Source organism: Hemiscyllium ocellatum, chromosome 4 (genome assembly GCF_020745735.1).
Source record: "Hemiscyllium ocellatum isolate sHemOce1 chromosome 4, sHemOce1.pat.X.cur, whole genome shotgun sequence".
Classification (NCBI taxonomy): domain Eukaryota; kingdom Metazoa; phylum Chordata; class Chondrichthyes; order Orectolobiformes; family Hemiscylliidae; genus Hemiscyllium; species Hemiscyllium ocellatum.
In genome coordinates, this window is record NC_083404.1 from 76,404,001 (window position 1) to 76,421,678 (window position 17,678).

Sequence of the window (17,678 nt, forward strand, 5' to 3'; positions counted from 1 at the left end):
AAGAAGAGGGTCCCAGTTATGTTGGTATTTATATATGGTTCAGTTACGTTCAGTGGCGTATCGTTAATACATATGTATGACGATATCTTTGTCAGCACAGAATACTCTACTGCAGGAAATGTTAAGGTATGTGTAGGTTTTTGGAACATTATGACAGCAGTAACCCATCGTTTCAGCAGCCTTTGGATTATTGGTTGTTTGTGGTTTGCTGTTTTCTTTGCATGTTCTAAGAAAGGCCGAGTCAGTGAGTTTTAAGAAGATTTGTAGCTCGGGTTGAGGTCCTGGATGTAAGTTTGCTTGCTGGAAGGTTCATTTTCAAACATTTCATCACCATACTAGGTGACATAATCAGTGAGCCTCTGGTGAAGCACTAGTATTAGTGACCCGCTTTCTACTTGTGTTTAGGTTTCCTTGGGTTGGTGATGTTATTTCGTGTTCTTTTTTTTTTCTGAGGGTGGTAAATGGGGGTCCAAGACTATGTTTGTTGATAGAGTTCCGGTTGGAATGCTATACTTCTAGGAATTCTCATGCGTGTCTCTGTTTGGCTTGTCCTCTGGACGTGTTGCCCTCTTTTATCTGTATGTAAGGATACTAGTGGGAATGGGTCATGTCTTTTTGTGACTAGTTGATGTTCATGGTGGCTAGTTTTCTGCTTGTTTGTCCACTGTAATGTTTGTTACATTTGCAAGTTATTTTGTAAATGACATTAGTTTTGCTTTATGTCTGTGTGGGGCCTTTCAAACAGGCAGACGTGGGCAAACCTCAGGAATTAGTTTGCCGAATATCCACTGCAATTGGCATTCCATATTTCTTCCAACATATATTGTTCCATAGGTAAGAGGATCAGAATGGTACATGTTTCTCTTGACGTAGTCTGACCAAGATCCTACAAAATTGAAGTAATGCATCCTTACTCCTGTACTCTGGGGACCACACCTTAAGGATATTTTCGGTCCGGAGGGAGTACAAGATAGTTTTGGAAGAATGATACCTGGACTTAGGGGGTTAAATTATGAGAAGAGATTGAACAGGTTAGGCCTGTTTTCTTGAATTTGGAATGGAAACGGGTGAAGTTTTTGGGATGTTGACAAGAAAAGACTTAGATAATGATAAACTATTTCCACTGGTTGGGGATTTTACAGCTAGGGGACAAAGTCTAAACATTAGAGCTCGACCATTTCAGAGAGATGTATGGAAGGGTCTTGGAGGTTTGGAGCTCTCTTATACATAGAGGAGTTGATGCTAGATCACATGTTAATTTTAAATCTGAGATAGATCATCTTTTGTTAAGCAAACATATTGAGCATTATGCACCAAAGATAGGTACTTGGATTTAGGCTACAGATCAGCAATGATCTAATGCAGTGGTGAAACAGACTTGGTGCTAAATGATCTACTGCTGGTCTTACGTACTCAGCCTCTTTTGAGAATGGCCAACAGCCCACTGGCTTTTCTAATACTTTGTTGCACCTGCATGTTAACTTTGTGACTTCTAAACTGGGATGTCCAGGTCCTTTTCGAGATCAACATCTCCCAGTTTGTTAACAGTTAAGCAATATTCTACACCTTTGTGCCTCCTACCAAAGTGGATAATCTCTCAATCATCCATATATTCCTTCCATCTGCTGTGTTCTTGAGCACTCACTTAACTTTCCAAGTCCTCTTGAAATCTCTTTGCACATGTTCATAGCACACATTGATTCCCACTTTGCTTTGTATCAGTGAATTTAAAATGCTAAATTTGATCCCCATATCAAAATTGATTTTATCCTGAACAACTGGGGTCCAAGTTCTGATGTCACGTGTACACAATCACTTGTCAAATAACATCAAACTGACAGAATTAAGACCAAATGAATTGGAAACTACAGACATGCCAACTACATCATTGCAGTCTCATTTGATGTTGCTCAATCCATTGAAATCCATTACACACAAGGTCTCCTCTCTCAGATGACTAAAGACACCATGCTGGCTTGATGATAGCAATACAGAAATATGCAAACTCATTGCTTGTACAATATTTCCATCCTGATGACCGGATCAAAATTCCAAAGAAACAATACTTGCTCACCTGACAGCTAAAGCTGAGAACCTGTGATTCGAAGAACAGAAGGCTAAGGAAATTCATTTTTTTGCTGACATACATGATGTGGGATCTTTTTCAAGTCCATTCATGACCTAACATAGGAAGATGCAAAGATAGCAAATGTCTCCTTGGGCATGGTTAGTATCAGTACTCACTGGAAAGAACACTTTGTAGAAGCATTCATTCCAAACTCCCTGTGAAGAATTTCGCATCAGAAGAGTGCTTGATAACGATCCATTGCTTGGCTAAGTAAAAACTACTGCAAAACTGGTTAAAAATACATAGATTCTGGTCTTCACAATATGCCAGTGATGGACAGGTGGTCCAGTTTCTTCGCACAGTCCAAAGGTATACAGATTAGATGGATGGCCATGCTAAACCCACAGTGTCCAGTAATTATGAAATTCCAAGTTGCCTTTGAGATTTAAAAAAAAATATAAGCAAGACATGGTGAACTGCAGATGCAGAGTAACGCTCTTAACTGTTGGTAAATTCTGAGTTAGGTGACTTCTTGATCACTTCTTACGAATTGCAGCAGAGGTCCCCCAAGTCTCACCAGAGTAGGAACCAACATCTTCACAACACAAAAAATTCAGGAAGAGTCTAGAAATTTGTGCCTTGCTCAAAATCAAACTGTCCTTTGGAAGGTGATACAGGGATACTCTGAAGTTCACAGGGACTTTTCATTCCACCACAGCTTCCCTGTCAAAACAGATCTTGAACAAGAGTGTGCCATTGCATTAACAACATTCATAATCTTGCTTGTAGCAATGCTGAAATTTGTGATTGGTGGGTTTCCTCAGACTAATACCTAATAATTATTGCCTTGATAATAAGCTTCAACCAATGGAAAACCAAAACCAAAGCACCCACTTTTGTATTAGAAAAGTGAGAGAGTGCAAGTTGAGAATTTGAGTTAAGGCATTTAAAAATTCTTTCTTGAGTTGTGGATGTCATGGATGAGGCTAGCGTTTTGTTACCTATTTCGAACTGTCCTTGCTGTTGAGCTACCTTCTTGAACAGTTGCAGTTCATCTAATGCAAGAATACTGACCGTACTATTAGAAGGAAGTGCCAGGATTTTGATTATAGTAGAGAAGGACCAGTGATGTAGTTCCACATCAAGGTGGTGTGTTATTTAGAGGGGGAACCTGTGAGTGATGATGGTATTCCCATACATCTACTGCCTTTCACCTTCTGAGGCAGTAGAGGCTTGATGAGTTACTCATAACAGCCACTGTCAGACAACAACTCACCAGGATGAAGGACCCGATACCCAGCATGAGCAAAACCAACGTAGCGTACAAAATCCCATGCAAGGACTGCACAAAACACTACATAGGGCACACAGGAAGACGGCGAACGGTCTGCATCCATGAACACCAACTAGCCACGAAACGACATGACCAGCTATCCTTAGTAGCCACACACACAGATGACAAGCAACATAAGGTTGACTGGGCCAACACTACTATTATAGGACAAGCCAAACCAAGAACTGCCAGGGAATTCCTAGAGGCATGGCACTCATCCACAGATTCAATCAATAAGCACAGCGATCTGGACTCAATATACCGGCCACTGCAGCAGACAGCTTGAACTGACAACCGGAAGCAGCAGTTACATATCACTCTAAATGCTGGAGGAAACATCACAGAAATGCTTCACAGAAGGCTCCCAAGCACTGAGGATGTCAGCGAGACAGTGGACGAAACGTCTGCAACACAAATTCCCAGTTCGGCGAACAGAACCACAACAACGAGCACCCAAGCTACAAATCTTCTCCCAAATTTTGAGTTACTTCATTGTATGTAGTGCTACAGACATTACACATTTGGTACAGTAGTAAATAAATGTTTAAAATGGTAGATGTTGTGCTAATTGAGCAAACTGCTGTTGAGCTTGAATGTTTTTGGAGCTGCAAGCACCTAAGCAAGTGGAGAGAGTCTTTTAGGACATTCCTGAATTTTGTCTTGTAGATGATGGAATAGGCTTTGGAAAAGTGAGGGGAGTTGCTCACTATAGAATTCTTGACCTTTTGTTATGCACTTGAAGCCACAGTATTTACGGGCTAATTCTGTTCGGTTTCTGATCGTTGGTGAACTCCAGGATTTAGAAATTCTCTGTAGGATAGGCTGCATTTGTTCAGCAAAACTTTTCAATACAATGCAGGACAGGAAAAGACCCTTCAAGCCTGCAGTACTTATTGCCAGACTTATTTCCAACTGATCGAAGTTGACAAAATTATGAGAGGCAGAGATAGTCGGAGGCCTTTTCCCAGAGTGGAAAAATCAACTACAAGTGAGCATATGTTCAAGGTGAGAGGGAGAAAGTTTAGGAGAGAATTGAGGGGAAACTTTATCACACTTAGGATGATGGGTACCTAGAATGCACTTGCAGTGGAGGGGGTGGAAGCAGACAAGTTGGCAATGTTGAAGACGTATCTGGATAGATACATTAGCAGGAGCAAAGCTGATGATCTCCCTTCATTTTAACTGCAGAAAAATGAGTTACAGAATGTTTCTGATGCAGAATTGAAAAAAAATTCATTAAAACCTATGAAAGCCTGCAATTTGCCCATGAAGTTGAAAGTCCTAAATCAACTTGCACCAAATGTATCGAAGAGCTTTCAATTGATATTCATGGTGAAGTGTTGAAAGATGTCCTTCATTTCCCACATCTATCCAAAAGTTCGTATGGATCTGGTAGTGCACCTCCTCACGTGTTCGCTCACCCTCTGGAACTGGGATATCAGATTCAACAGTAATGTCTCCTGGCTAGTAGTTCTCCCTGCACTTTTTTCTGTGGAACTGAAACTTAAACATCTTTTTGCTGTATCAATGCCTTATAATCCATGCATTCAATGTTTTCTGAGGATCTTGTGAATCAAGTTGTATAACACAAGAAAGATGCTGACCTGCCAAATATAGAAGCATTTCAACAATTGGTCCAAGATTGACTCACAAGTGTTTCACACCTGACAGCCTGCTGTCATGGGAGTTAAACGAAAATAATTTCCATTTCTCCATAAAGACATGATCTATTAACATTGTGCATGTGCTATCAGTGTTTTAATCATGATCAAACTGGGAATCAATGATCAAAAATGTTGTTCAGATCTTCCAATCAATAAAAGCATGCTCACTAAAAGAATGGCAGGAAGGATAGAAAAGAAGGGCAGCTGATCAAGCTGCCAATCCACCACCACCTTTGCTGCCTGATGACCAATGCTCTCACCATGGGGAATGCTGTAAGATTTAAATTAGGATTCTTAAACCATGTTGCAACAATATCCTAATGCTTGCACCTATCTTAAACCCAGCCATCCACAAGTAAGAATCATTCATGACATGAGTGATTACCAATGACCTGGATGCTATAATTCAGTGATATATGTGGACAGTGGTAGAATCTGTAAAAGCGTTCTGTGTGAGCAATGACCTTGTGTCAGTATCTTGACTTGTTAACCTCTTACAACAATAGTATCAAATTAAATGCGTCACTTGATCTTGCTGATTAAATCGACACACGTGATCTGATACTTTGCCAGAAATGATTTTCTGAAGTTAAAAGTTGCTGTTTGAGGAGACCACTGTTCCCAAACTTTAAATTCAAGCCAACTCCTCAGACAAGTCATTTGTGCTTGCAAAATGTGATGGGAATTACAAGGTGTAAGCTGCAGGTAGTAGAAATTGCTGGTTCAGCATTTGGAAACTCCTATTCAAGTGGAATTACAGAAATCACCAATTTACTAATGTAAGAGTGCTTTGGCTGAAACTCCAAACAATTATCTTTTTATTGCTCTCAGTGAAAACATAACAACATAGATCCATATGATGGAGTGCTGCCTTGCAAAATACATTATTGCATTCTAGCTGTGTTGTGGTTCTGCAGTTGAGAGCAAAAAACATGAGTTTGCAAATTCAAACTTGGGGGCAGGAGGAATGAAGTTCATCTGACAAATTATTCAAGTGGTTTATATAATGTTCATTTGTGTTCATAACACCTGCGTTTGTAACGGCTTCCTTAATAGGTTTAAATAGAAAGAGATTTCCTTAAATGTTTACTATTTTCACCTTGGATGGTATTGTTGAAATTTATGTCTCTGATCTATTCTTTCTGTTTGAACCTGTTTAAATAAGAATTACATTTCACAGATAACTTGATAGTAAACCTCAGCTAAGTAGTCCTTCTCCCACTCGTTGAACTTTTTTTCAGCAGAGGTGAAGTTGCCTGATGTCTATGATTTTTCCCACCTCCAAGTTCAGTGTTCAATATTTTCAACTGCTGTTTTTAATGAGCTGGATATTTACATTTACAAGGATGCGATTTTTCTCCAATTTCTTGAACCAAAAAATATTCTGATCTTGTCACCTCTCATTATTTGAGAATGCATATACAATGACCTTAAATGAGGTAGGCAGCTAGACATCACACTGCTCTTAACTCAAGAAAATTGCTTCCTATTTTTAAGCCAAGCACATTCAAAACTTGAGTGCTTATGTGTAAATAACCTCCTGTCACCCAAACGCCTGTATACCATCGACAAGGGCACAAGCCAGAAATATTTTAGATTACTCTCCATTTGACTGGATGAATCCTGTTCCATTAATGCTCAAAGTTTTGTGCCCAAGACACAACAGTGCTTGAATGGCATCTACACTCTGAATACTACAGCTCCCTACCAACTCCTTGAGGGCAATTAGTGATGAACAGTAATTACTGGCATAGCTAGCACAAATCCCATGAACAAATACTTTAAAACATCTCTTGTTGAACTACAAACGTAACTATAAAAGACTTGCATGTTGAATTGTAAGTTCATGGAATTTTACCATAAATTTATTTTTGGATTCAATGTGTTGCACTATTTCTTGTAAGGAGACTCCACTTCATACAACCTGGAGTATGCCTTTTACTTGATCAGAATATAGTTAAATGAATCAAATGTGGAATCTTTGACATCGTATTTGGATTAACGGATAGCTCATGTTCTCCAGGACAGTCTATTATCCTGTCCTGTGTCCATCAGTGACATGAACAGTTATAGATATCTCCGAAGCTAGTGAACATAAAGAGTAGGGCATTCAGCTTGTCTAACCTGCTTCAGCACCTCCACAAAGTCCTGTATATTCAATGACAAGGTAGGCACTCAGTATTAGTGTCCTTTCTCTGGCCAGTATCCCTAGATTTGAGTTGCTAGTTACATTTGATCAGCTGCATTGAGTGAGCCACAATGTCCACATATCTGATAAAAGACTTCCCAAGAAAGCAGCTCTACTTGGAGCTCTGGCACAGCAAGCACTTACTTATTTTCTTTGCCCTCCTGGTATGTGGTCAATGCTTCCCTGAAAAAATGCAATATCCCAATGGCTTGTTGGAATGCCTTGACCAAGACCACCCAAAACTGGTGAAGAAGTGTCCACGAAGGTGCAAACCATCGACAAAAAATTAAGAGGGCCATTCACCTGCCTATTCAAACACCACTTGTCCTACCTATGGAGTGATGAGAAATCCAGCATTGGATTGTTCAGTCTCCTTGGGACCCACCACTCTAGAATGGCAGAGAGCTATTTTGATTTCAAGGATTGAAGACTAAAAAGACTATTTAATAGTGTGGCTGCATATGGTTTTCATGATTTTCAAGACTGTTTCGTATTGGGCTAAGTCATAACCAGACAACCAAACCTTAAAAAAATCACGGCTGTATTTGGTTGACTGTACGTAGGTATTAAAGTAGTGTTTTCCTGTATAAATACAGCCACTAAGCAAGTTGATTTAATGAAGGTTTTGGCTTGTTTCCTTCTTGCCTACATTTACCATCATAATTATTTTATTGCCTGTAATGCTGTAAGTACACACGTGCATCCATGAACAGCAGCAGGCGCATAATATAGTGTGGCTTATTTAAATAGGCAATTTCCATTATATGGGAATGTGTAAAAAGAATAAATGGTATGGAATGTTGAAATCTTAGCTTTGATCCTGGCGGTATTTTGCCTTGACCATCACTTGGTTTTAATTTCTTAATTTGAGATGCCACAGGAAATTGGCTAGAAATTTGTTAAAATGTTAATTATTACTTAATTCCTGATTTTTATGGTGTTTTCTGAAGTAGTTATATCTCGTCATAACTGATACTGTAATGTATTTTATAATTATCTGAAAAAATACTATCCATATTTTTGATAGCGATCAGCTTTCCAACTCTAGATGGCATCCCCACTCCTCCAAACTTGTACTTCATGGTTACTTTCAATGTACTCCATTTCTAGTGGGAATAATTGGATGATACTTTTAAAAATCCATTAGCATTGTACAATTTTTGTGCTTGACATCTTCCTTTGCTTGGAGGATGTGAAGACTGCAGATGCTGGAAATCATTCATGAAAAACATGACACTGGAAAAGCATAGCAGTTCAGGCAACATCCAAGGAGCAGTAGAATCACCGTTTCAGGCATAAGCCCTTCATGAGGAATGATGCCTTTTTGCCATTTTCTATATTGACACCAGTGGTCTTCCTATGCTTTTCTATTTGAGGGCTACTCCTTTTGACACTGACTGGTGGTCCAGTTGTCTCATACTCTTTGCTTGCTGCCTTCCTCGTGAGTTCTTAGGTGGCCTGCTGATTATTTTGTTTTGGCTTGATGAAAAATATTTCAATTTAATGCACCATTGGAAATCGAGGTTAAATTTTGAGAATTGTGTACTTAAAACTACTAATTGGTTAACTTGTGCTATTTGCTTGTACTTTAATACAGCAACAGTACCTGAACTGATTAAATATTTTCTACAAAATTAGAAACTAAAACTAAATGATTTAGGAAATTAAATTCTGGTTTCTTTTTAAACACACAACTGTCATTAAGAGGAATATTTTCAATAGTAATTTAGCATCAGTGCAAACCATGAGAAAGAAGCATGTGCAACAGTCTTTGGCCAGAAGTATTGGAAGAATGATTCATATGAGCCTCTTCCACAGCTTCCCAGTATCTCTCGGCCTAGTTTATTAACTCCATGATGTCAAGAAATTGTTGGAGCGATGCTCCCTCTAAGCTGTGTATGAGTGCAGTCACGCAAGTTAGTGCATGGTGATTGACTGTGATAGCAATTAAGGTATTGTTTTCCACTGCTGCATGTGGACCTTGGAGTGTCCAGCCAGAAAGAAAATTAGTCCGTGTGTGAGGGACTGGATAAGAAAGAGGCTATTGGCTCTTAGAATATTTTAGCAATTGTACTGAAGCTGTGTGCTGCAGAACTTGCCATGTTTCGAGCTGAACTGTTTCAGTCTAGCTGCAACACTGCCACCTACCCAACAATTGGAGCATTGCTCAAAGTCCTGTCCTCAAAAAGGAAGCCAAATCCAACCTGGCCAATTACCGTCCAATTGGTCTACTCTCAATAAATGGTGAAGTGATGGTAGTTGTCATAACAGTGCTATCAGATCGCATCTGCTTAGCAACACTGACTTTCTGTACATAACTTGGCTTCTGCTAAGGCCACTCTGTTCCTCACCTCTCATTATTGTCTTGTTTCAAACATGCTCAGAAAAGCTGAATTCCAGAGTAAGGTGAGAGAGTGACTGTCCTTCACGTCAAGGCCGTATCTGTGTTACATCCAGGTGCCCGAGCAAAACTGGTCAATGTAAATCTTTTGTATTGGATGTGGTGAGAGAGTAGGCAAGAATCTCTCTCCTGATTGAAGTCTTAGGTGCTGCAAAGTAAGATAGAAAAGGATATCGGAGATCTATCATCTCCGTTCCAGGACATCTTTGTTGGAACTCCTCAAGGTAATGTTCCGGGCCCAACAATCTTCAGTTGCTTCGTCATAAGATCAGAAGTGGGAATATGTGCTGATGACGGCAGACGTTCAACACCATTCGTGACCCCTGCGATCCGGAGGCAGTCCATATCCAAATGCAGCAAGACCCAAACAATGTCCAGATTCTGGCTGACAAGTGGCAAGTAACATTGATGCCATGCAAGTTTCCGGTATTGACCATTTCCAACAAGAGAATCTGGCTTTTAATATACAATGACACAATCATCACTGATTTGTTCACTAACAACATCTTGACTGTTACAATTGACCAGAAACAACTTTTACTAGCTTTATAAATACTGTAGCTATAAGGTCAGATCAGAGGCTAGAGGTCCTGCAGTGAGTAACTCTTTTGATATCCCAGATCCTATCCATTGTCTACAAGGCAAGATCAGAAGTGTGATCAGGAGTACTCAGCACTTGGCTGAATGTATGCTGCTGCAACAACACTCGACCTTAATTTTTCAGGACAAAGTAGTTTGCTGTATTGGCACCAACTTGACGTTCACTCCGTCTACTGCTAATGCACAGTAGTAGAGTTTACAAGATTAACTATAAATTCATCAAAGCCTCTTTGATAGCACATTCAGAATTCACAACCACTGCCATTTCAACAACAGCATAAAGATGCATGGGTACAGCATATCTTCAGCATTCTCTTCTAAGGTGTTTATCACTCTGACTTGAAAAATATATTGCTGTTTCTTTCACTGTCAGTGAGTTAAAATCAAGTTATTATAGGCCACAGATGTGTGCAGCATTTGGCCCATATCAGTCTAAACCCTTCCTATTCATGTATGCATCCAGATACCTTTTTAAATGTTGTAATCGTACCTGCTGCTTCCTCTACCCCAGGCAGCTTATTCCATACTACCCTCCTGTATGAAAACAGCTGTTCCTTATGTCCCTTTCAAATCTTTCCTGTTTCACCTTGAACCTGTGCCCTCTAGTTTTGGACTCCCCTATCCTGGGGAAAAGACCTTGGTTAGTCACCCTATCCATGTCCCTCATGATTTTATAAATCTCTGTAAGATCAGCCCTCCGCCTCCAACACTCAGGGAATACATCCTATTCATTTCTCCCTATAGCTCAAATTCTCCAACCCTGGCAACATCCTTGTAAATCTTTTCTGCACCCTTTCAAGTTTCACATAGTAGGGAGACCAAAAGTGCTGCCTTAAAAGTGCTCTAACCAATGTTCTACACAGCCGCAACATCGCCTCCTAACTCCAGTACTCAATACACTGACCGATTTAAAGGCAAACTTACACATCTTCATCACCCTGCCTACCTGCGACTCCACTTTCAAAGAACCATGAACTTGGTCCCCAAGGTCTCTTTTTTTGTTGTTCGGTAACACTCCACAGACCTTACCTTTAAGTGTATGAGTCCTGCCCTGATTTGCCTTCTCAAAGTGCAGCACCTCACATTTATCTAAATTAAACTACATTTGCCACTTCCCAGCCCGTTTGTCCATCTGATCAAGGTTCTGTTGTACTGTGAGGTAACTTTCACTGTCCACTACACCACTAATTTTAGTGTCATCTGCGAACTTACTAACCATACTTCCTATATTTACTTGCAAGTCAAACTGCAACAAATAGCACATTACCATCTTCTCAAGGCCAAATAGGAATGGGTGATAAACTTTGGTTGAGCCAGTGATACCCACACTTATGATTTTTTGTAAAGGTCCTTTCAATTTGCAAGGAAAGTTAAGAAACCCAATCGGAATGACATTTTTTAATTATGGTCCCATTGGAACAGTTTTGATGCTTCTGCTTTTGTAGCAGGTTGGTCTATATTTTTTTTTATTGTAGAAACTTTGCCTTTTCATTAGCTTTCCAATGACTGGAAAGTGCCTCTTTCTCTTGAGACCAGTACCACTAGTATTTCAATTTTGAATCTTTTTATGAAGAGGAACAGGTAAATTTGTATGTGTGTCGAGTTGTGTGATTGTTCAATTACTCAATATTGTGCTAATGAATTGTTTTCTATTGTGGATTAAGCTTAGGCACTGCAGTCTCTGTAATGGCCAAGATACCACTGTTGGAATGCCTGACCAGGCACAGTTACCGAGAATGTCAGGAAAGACTGAAATTACCAACACAGAAAGGAAGTACAGAAGAAGAAAGTGAGGATGTGAAATCTACCAGTTCTGCACTTTGTTCTGTTAAATCTACAGTTAACAGGAATTCGGCGTCTAGTTCCATATCTTTCGGATGTTCTGCACAGAATAGTGTTATCCAACAGGAAGAAAAGGACAATGAGACCATTGAAGACAGAACACAGAAAACTGAAGCAGAAGGTGAATCCAAAGAAGTAGATGACCAAGCTTTTTTCAATGTTTCCTTATTGGATTGGATTAATGTACAAGATAGACCAAACGATGTGGAATCACTGGTCAGGAAATGCTTTGATTCAATGAACCGAGTAAGTGTTTTTGAAATTTAAATTTGAACTATTTGTTCAAATATTTGATTAATCCAAAATTTTGGGAAAAAAGGTATCTTTTATTCGGTGAGCTGAGATTAGTTTCATTTTGATGTTTTAAAATTTGATAGTTTTTTTTATAAATTTAAAATTTGTACTTTCTAAAACAATTCCATCTTTGGATTTCTAGTCTGATGCTTTTACAAACTCATGCAATTTTTAAGGTTACAATGTTTACATGTTTCTTTTACTACTTCATGAGATGTGGGCATCGCTTGCTAGGCTAGCATTTATTGTCCATCCTTATTTGACCTTCAGAAGGAACTGGTGAGCTGCTGCCTTGAGAAGCTGCTGTCCATCAGCTGTAGGTACAGCCACAATGCTTCAAGGAAGCAAATCCAATAGTTAATTTACTCATTATTCTTAACTGAATGGAAAATAATTGAGATAGTACTAATTCAGAAGGAGTACAATTAAAATATCTGTGAAAGTTCAATCCAAAATTGACTATGTACTTAAACTGAGTTGTGGACCGATAAAAGGTAATGATCTAACCAAAAGCATCCATTGGTTGCAGCCAAGTTAAATATCTTATTGTTGGAGGAACAGAGGATGTAAGAAAAAATATCATTGACTGTTTTTGAGCCGTAACTTAAACATCTCGTACTTTTTTTGCTTTCAGCTTGATCCAGAAATTCTTCAGCCATTTTTGACAGAGTGTCATGAAACAATTGTCAAACTTGATAATCAGAATATGAAGGCTATTAAGGGACTTGAAGACAGACTATATGCCCTGGATCAAATGATAGCCAGCTGTAACAGACTGGTGAATGAACAAAAAGAATTAGCTCAGGTAAATCTCCATCACGTAATGCAGGATAAGATACAATGTGATGTGCTTCAAAGTCTGAGAATCAACAAGGGGCATGATGTTTTGTACGGATTTAGCTACTTATTGTGTTTTAATGAGTGTATTTTTGTCATTAAGTAAATATAGGTAAATATCTATGCTACTTAACTATGTCCTCTGCCTGTATTGCTCGCAAGACAAAGCTTTTCACTGTGCCTCAGTACACGTGACAATTCAATTCAATTCAATGTCCAGGTTTCATTTTGTGATGGCCTGTTCAGGGATAACTGAGTGCATAGCAATCTTGGAAAAATAGTGCATCTGTCAGTGATGTCTTGATTTTGTCACGTCAGTACAATCTATTTCCAGATTTCCCTATAATCGCTGTGATTTGGGCTTGCATGATGCAATACCACCAGTATTTAAAGGATCGTTGGGTTGAAGCAGTTTGAAATCAGAACTAAATAGAGGATGTGCCACAATTGAGTCTTGTGATAAAAGCTAAACTTTGTGAAGTGATGGAAATATCCGTCTCCCTAACCATAGGTTTTAAAGAGCATAATAGACCAAAAGACAGAGTTAGACGTAGCAGAGGAGTTTGGCTGTAGGAGTCTTTTCTTATTCATTCACAGGATGTGGGCATCACTGTCCAGGCCAGCATATATTGCCCAGAGGACAGTTAAAAGTCAACCAAATTGCTGTGGGTTTGAAGTCATGTGTAAAACAGATTGTGCAAGAAGTGTGGTTTCCTTCCCTAAAAGGTATTAGTGACCCAGATGAGTTTTCTGATCAGGAGCATAGTTTCATGGTCATCATTTTATACTCCTAATTGCAAAGTTTATTAAATTCAAATTCCACATCTGCTTTACTCTGTTTAAATGCAAGTCGCCAGGTCTATACCTGGATTAGCAATCCAGTGATAATACCACTTGGCTGTCGTAGAATGTTGAATCCCTAAAATACAAAAAGAGGTCATTGTGGCAATCAACTCTGCGTCAACCATCTAAAGAGCATCCCACTCGGACCTAGCCCCCAGTACTCCTCCACCGCTCCCCAACCCTTTCCCCATAACTCTTCATTTACCATCGCTAATCCACCCAACTTGCACATTCCTGGATACTACAGGGCAATTTAGCACAGCCAAACCACCTAACCTGCAGCACCAGAGAACCCAGTGGAAATCCACACAGACGTGGGAAGAATGTCTGTCTGTATAAAACTTGCACTCTCGTCCAGGATCGGAATTGAATCTGATCCTCAGTATTGTAATAACCTCTGAGCCACCATGTCACCCCTGTAACCTCCCTGTAGTTCTATGCTGATGAATTGAATTCTGAAAATGCTTTAAGGATCTAAGCAAATTTGAACGGTGAGATATTTATCTGTATTCTGCTATACATCTAATCTTACCACTTTGTTTCTGCCTTGTTAACCTGGCTTCAACACACCACACCTCAGACTGACTTACCTTTGTGGTACAACTTACATTGTTATAAAGTGCTGCTCATCTTTCTGTGAACTTCCATCTATTCATCTACCACCGTTTTACACTCAGCCATTTGAAATATTATGTTGCATAGTCATTCTTACCAAATGCACTCCAACTATCAGATAAAAGCATACATCTCTTCTTTTGCACCCAAAGCAAGAGAGTAAAAAGATAAAACTGAAGGCCATGTATCTAAATATACTAAGTGTGTGAAATAAAATGAATGAACTGAATACGCAAAATAAGAGAAGTAAGTATAATCTGGAAATGATTACAGAGACATTGCTGCAGGATGTCATGGATTAAAACCTGGATCTTGAAGTGTACATAACATTTAGGAATGACCAAATCTGAAAGTTTGAAGAGATGGTGCTGTTTGCTAATGATGTTATTAGCACAGTACAGAGGGAGGACTTAAGCTCAGAGAAACCAAGATGTGAAAATATTTAGGGAGAAATTGAGCGTGCTACACTGTCGCAGTGTATTGTGTGCCATTTTAAATTCGACATGATCAAACAAGCAGTTTGAGGAACTCTGTCCCAGGGAGGGGTAGAGTTCTGGATTGGGTGGGGGAGATTTGAACCAAGGAAGGTGGGGGGTGGTGAATAGTAATTGGGATTTGGCTTCTAGGCCCCCTTGGTTCTCATTCCCAAGGATCACCATCGCTGAAGAATTTCAGAATCTCCTGCACACGCGCACTGTTGAATTTGCGAACATGTTATACATACAATATGCCATCACACAGAATTTATTTGGCCTTTTCGGTACAGATCATACCTGGATGATTTTTCACATTGCCATGTTGGAGCTGTAGCTAATGAGCACTCTAGTTCTTCAGTATCAGTGATGGAATATTTTCTTACCACATGCACGAATGAGTGCACATGCTTAGTTGCCAGCGGTTGTACTTGCTGCCTGCTGCTAAACCCAGTCATGTGATTAAAGCTGCTATTTTTTTAGACTTTTTTATTGACTTTTATTCCATGTGTGGCAATAATTATGCAGAATTGGTTAAAGATATTGTGAAAGATCCTCCTAGATATGAGTGATAATATGATAGAATTTCACACTTTGTTTGAGGATGACAAACTTGGATCTTAATGTATTGTCTGAAACTAAAACATTACTAGGGTATGAAGACATAAGGCAAAAAGTGGATTTGGTAAGGCGGTTAAAAGGTGTAGACAGTAGAGGTACAGTGGCAGACACTTTGAAGCTGCATTTCATTGAGAAAATAAAGCATTACTGGAAGGATGCATTATCCCAGGCTAACTAAGGAAGTTGAGGTTGCTATCTAATAGAAAAAAGTGTAGTGTACCATACTATTAAAAATTAATGGTTGCCCAGAAAATCAGAAAAAATTTGAGAAGAATGAAGAAGAAATTGGTGTATGGGAGAACTAGCAACAAATATAAACAGATGTAAAATCTTCTATAACTAACGTGATTACTAGCCCTTAAAGGGTGCACTTAAGAATTAATGGGAAGTAGCAGAGACTTGGAGTATTTTATATTTCACTAATCTGACACAAAGATGCATCCCAAGTATGTAGGAAAATCAAGACTAAAGGGAGCAGAGAATTTAAACTATCACTGGAGAAAACCTATTGGGGAAAACCAATGAAACTTGAAGCTGACAGACTCCAGGGACCTGATAGCCTGCAGACTTGATCTTCAAGGAAGTGGCTGCAGAGACAGTGAATACATTTTCCTTGTTTGTTCAAATAATATCTTGATGTTGGCAGTATCCTCTTTATTGCCCCTGAGAAAGTGGTGGTGACCTATCTTCTTGAATCACCGTGCTTTTTTTTTTGGTGCAGATACACACACCCGCAGTGACATTAAAAAGGAAGTTCAGAGTTTTGATTCCATGATGGTAAAGAAGGGCAGTATGTTGCCATGTCAGTCTGGTGAGTGTCTTGGGAGAGAAACGTATAGTTGGTATTGCCATCCTTTGTCCTTCAAAGTGGTAGAGGTTGTAGATTTGGAAGGTACTGTCAGAGGAGCCTTACATATAACATAGAAAAATACAGCGCAGTACAGGCCCTTCGGCCCTCAATGTTGCACCGATCCAAGCCCATCTAACCTACACTAGCCCACTATCCTCCATATGTCTATCCAATGCCTGTTTAAATGCTCATAAAGAGGGAGAGTCCACCACTGCTACTGGCAGGGGATTCCATGAACTCATGACTCGCTGAGTAAAGAGTCCTTAGTGTTGCTGCAGTGTATCGTGTTGATGATACATACTGCTACCACTGTCCATTGGTGGTGAAGGGGGTGTGCGTTAAAAGCGTTGCGTGGACAATCAAAAGGAATGTTGATGGAACTGCATCCAGTCAGGCAAGTGGAGAGAGTATTCCATCACATTCCTTACTTGTTCCTTGCAAATGTTGACAAGTACTGAAGAGACGAGAGGTGAGAATTTCTAATCTGTGACTTATTTTTGTAGCCATGGTATTTATATGGCTGGTCCCATTCAGTTTCTGGTCCCTGATGAGTAGGATATGGTTGTGAAGTCATTGGCTGGCACTTGTATGGCACGAATGTCTTATTAGCCCAAGTCTGGATGTTGTCCAAGTGCAGGTGGATATGAACTGCTTCAATTTCTGAGGAGTTGTTAATGGTGCTGAACATCAATCATCAGCAAATGTCCTCACTTGGAATTTATGTTGGAGGGATGGTTATGATATTTCAGTCGAAGATAGGTGGGTGAGGACAGTACCTTGAGAAGTTCGTAGTGATGACCTGGGACTGAGATGGTTGATCTTTAACAACCGCAACCCATCTTCCTTTTATACTATGTCTGACTGGGTAACCATTGGAGAGCTTTGTCCCCAGTTCTAATACTACCAAGGTTGCTAATGCTGTACTTTGACAAAAAGACAACATTTAACAATCAGTCTTGCCTCGCCTGTAGATTTAATCTCTTTTATCTGTACTATGACTTAGTCTGTAATGAGGTCAGAGGCTGAGTGCCTCTGTAGAAACCTAAATT

General features: G+C 39.6%; 1 protein-coding gene across 4 annotated transcripts in view; it reads left to right on the forward strand.

Moving 5' to 3' along the window:
* rb1cc1 (RB1-inducible coiled-coil 1) overlaps positions 1-17,678 on the forward strand; it is a 212,872-nt gene that overhangs the window by 40,106 nt on the left and 155,088 nt on the right. For all 4 annotated transcript variants that reach the window (XM_060823471.1, XM_060823474.1, XM_060823473.1 and 1 more), the window contains 2 exons: positions 11,919-12,342; positions 13,025-13,195. In XM_060823471.1, coding sequence (XP_060679454.1) covers positions 11,919-12,342; positions 13,025-13,195 — 595 coding nt within the window. The remainder of the gene's footprint in view (positions 1-11,918; positions 12,343-13,024; positions 13,196-17,678) is intronic.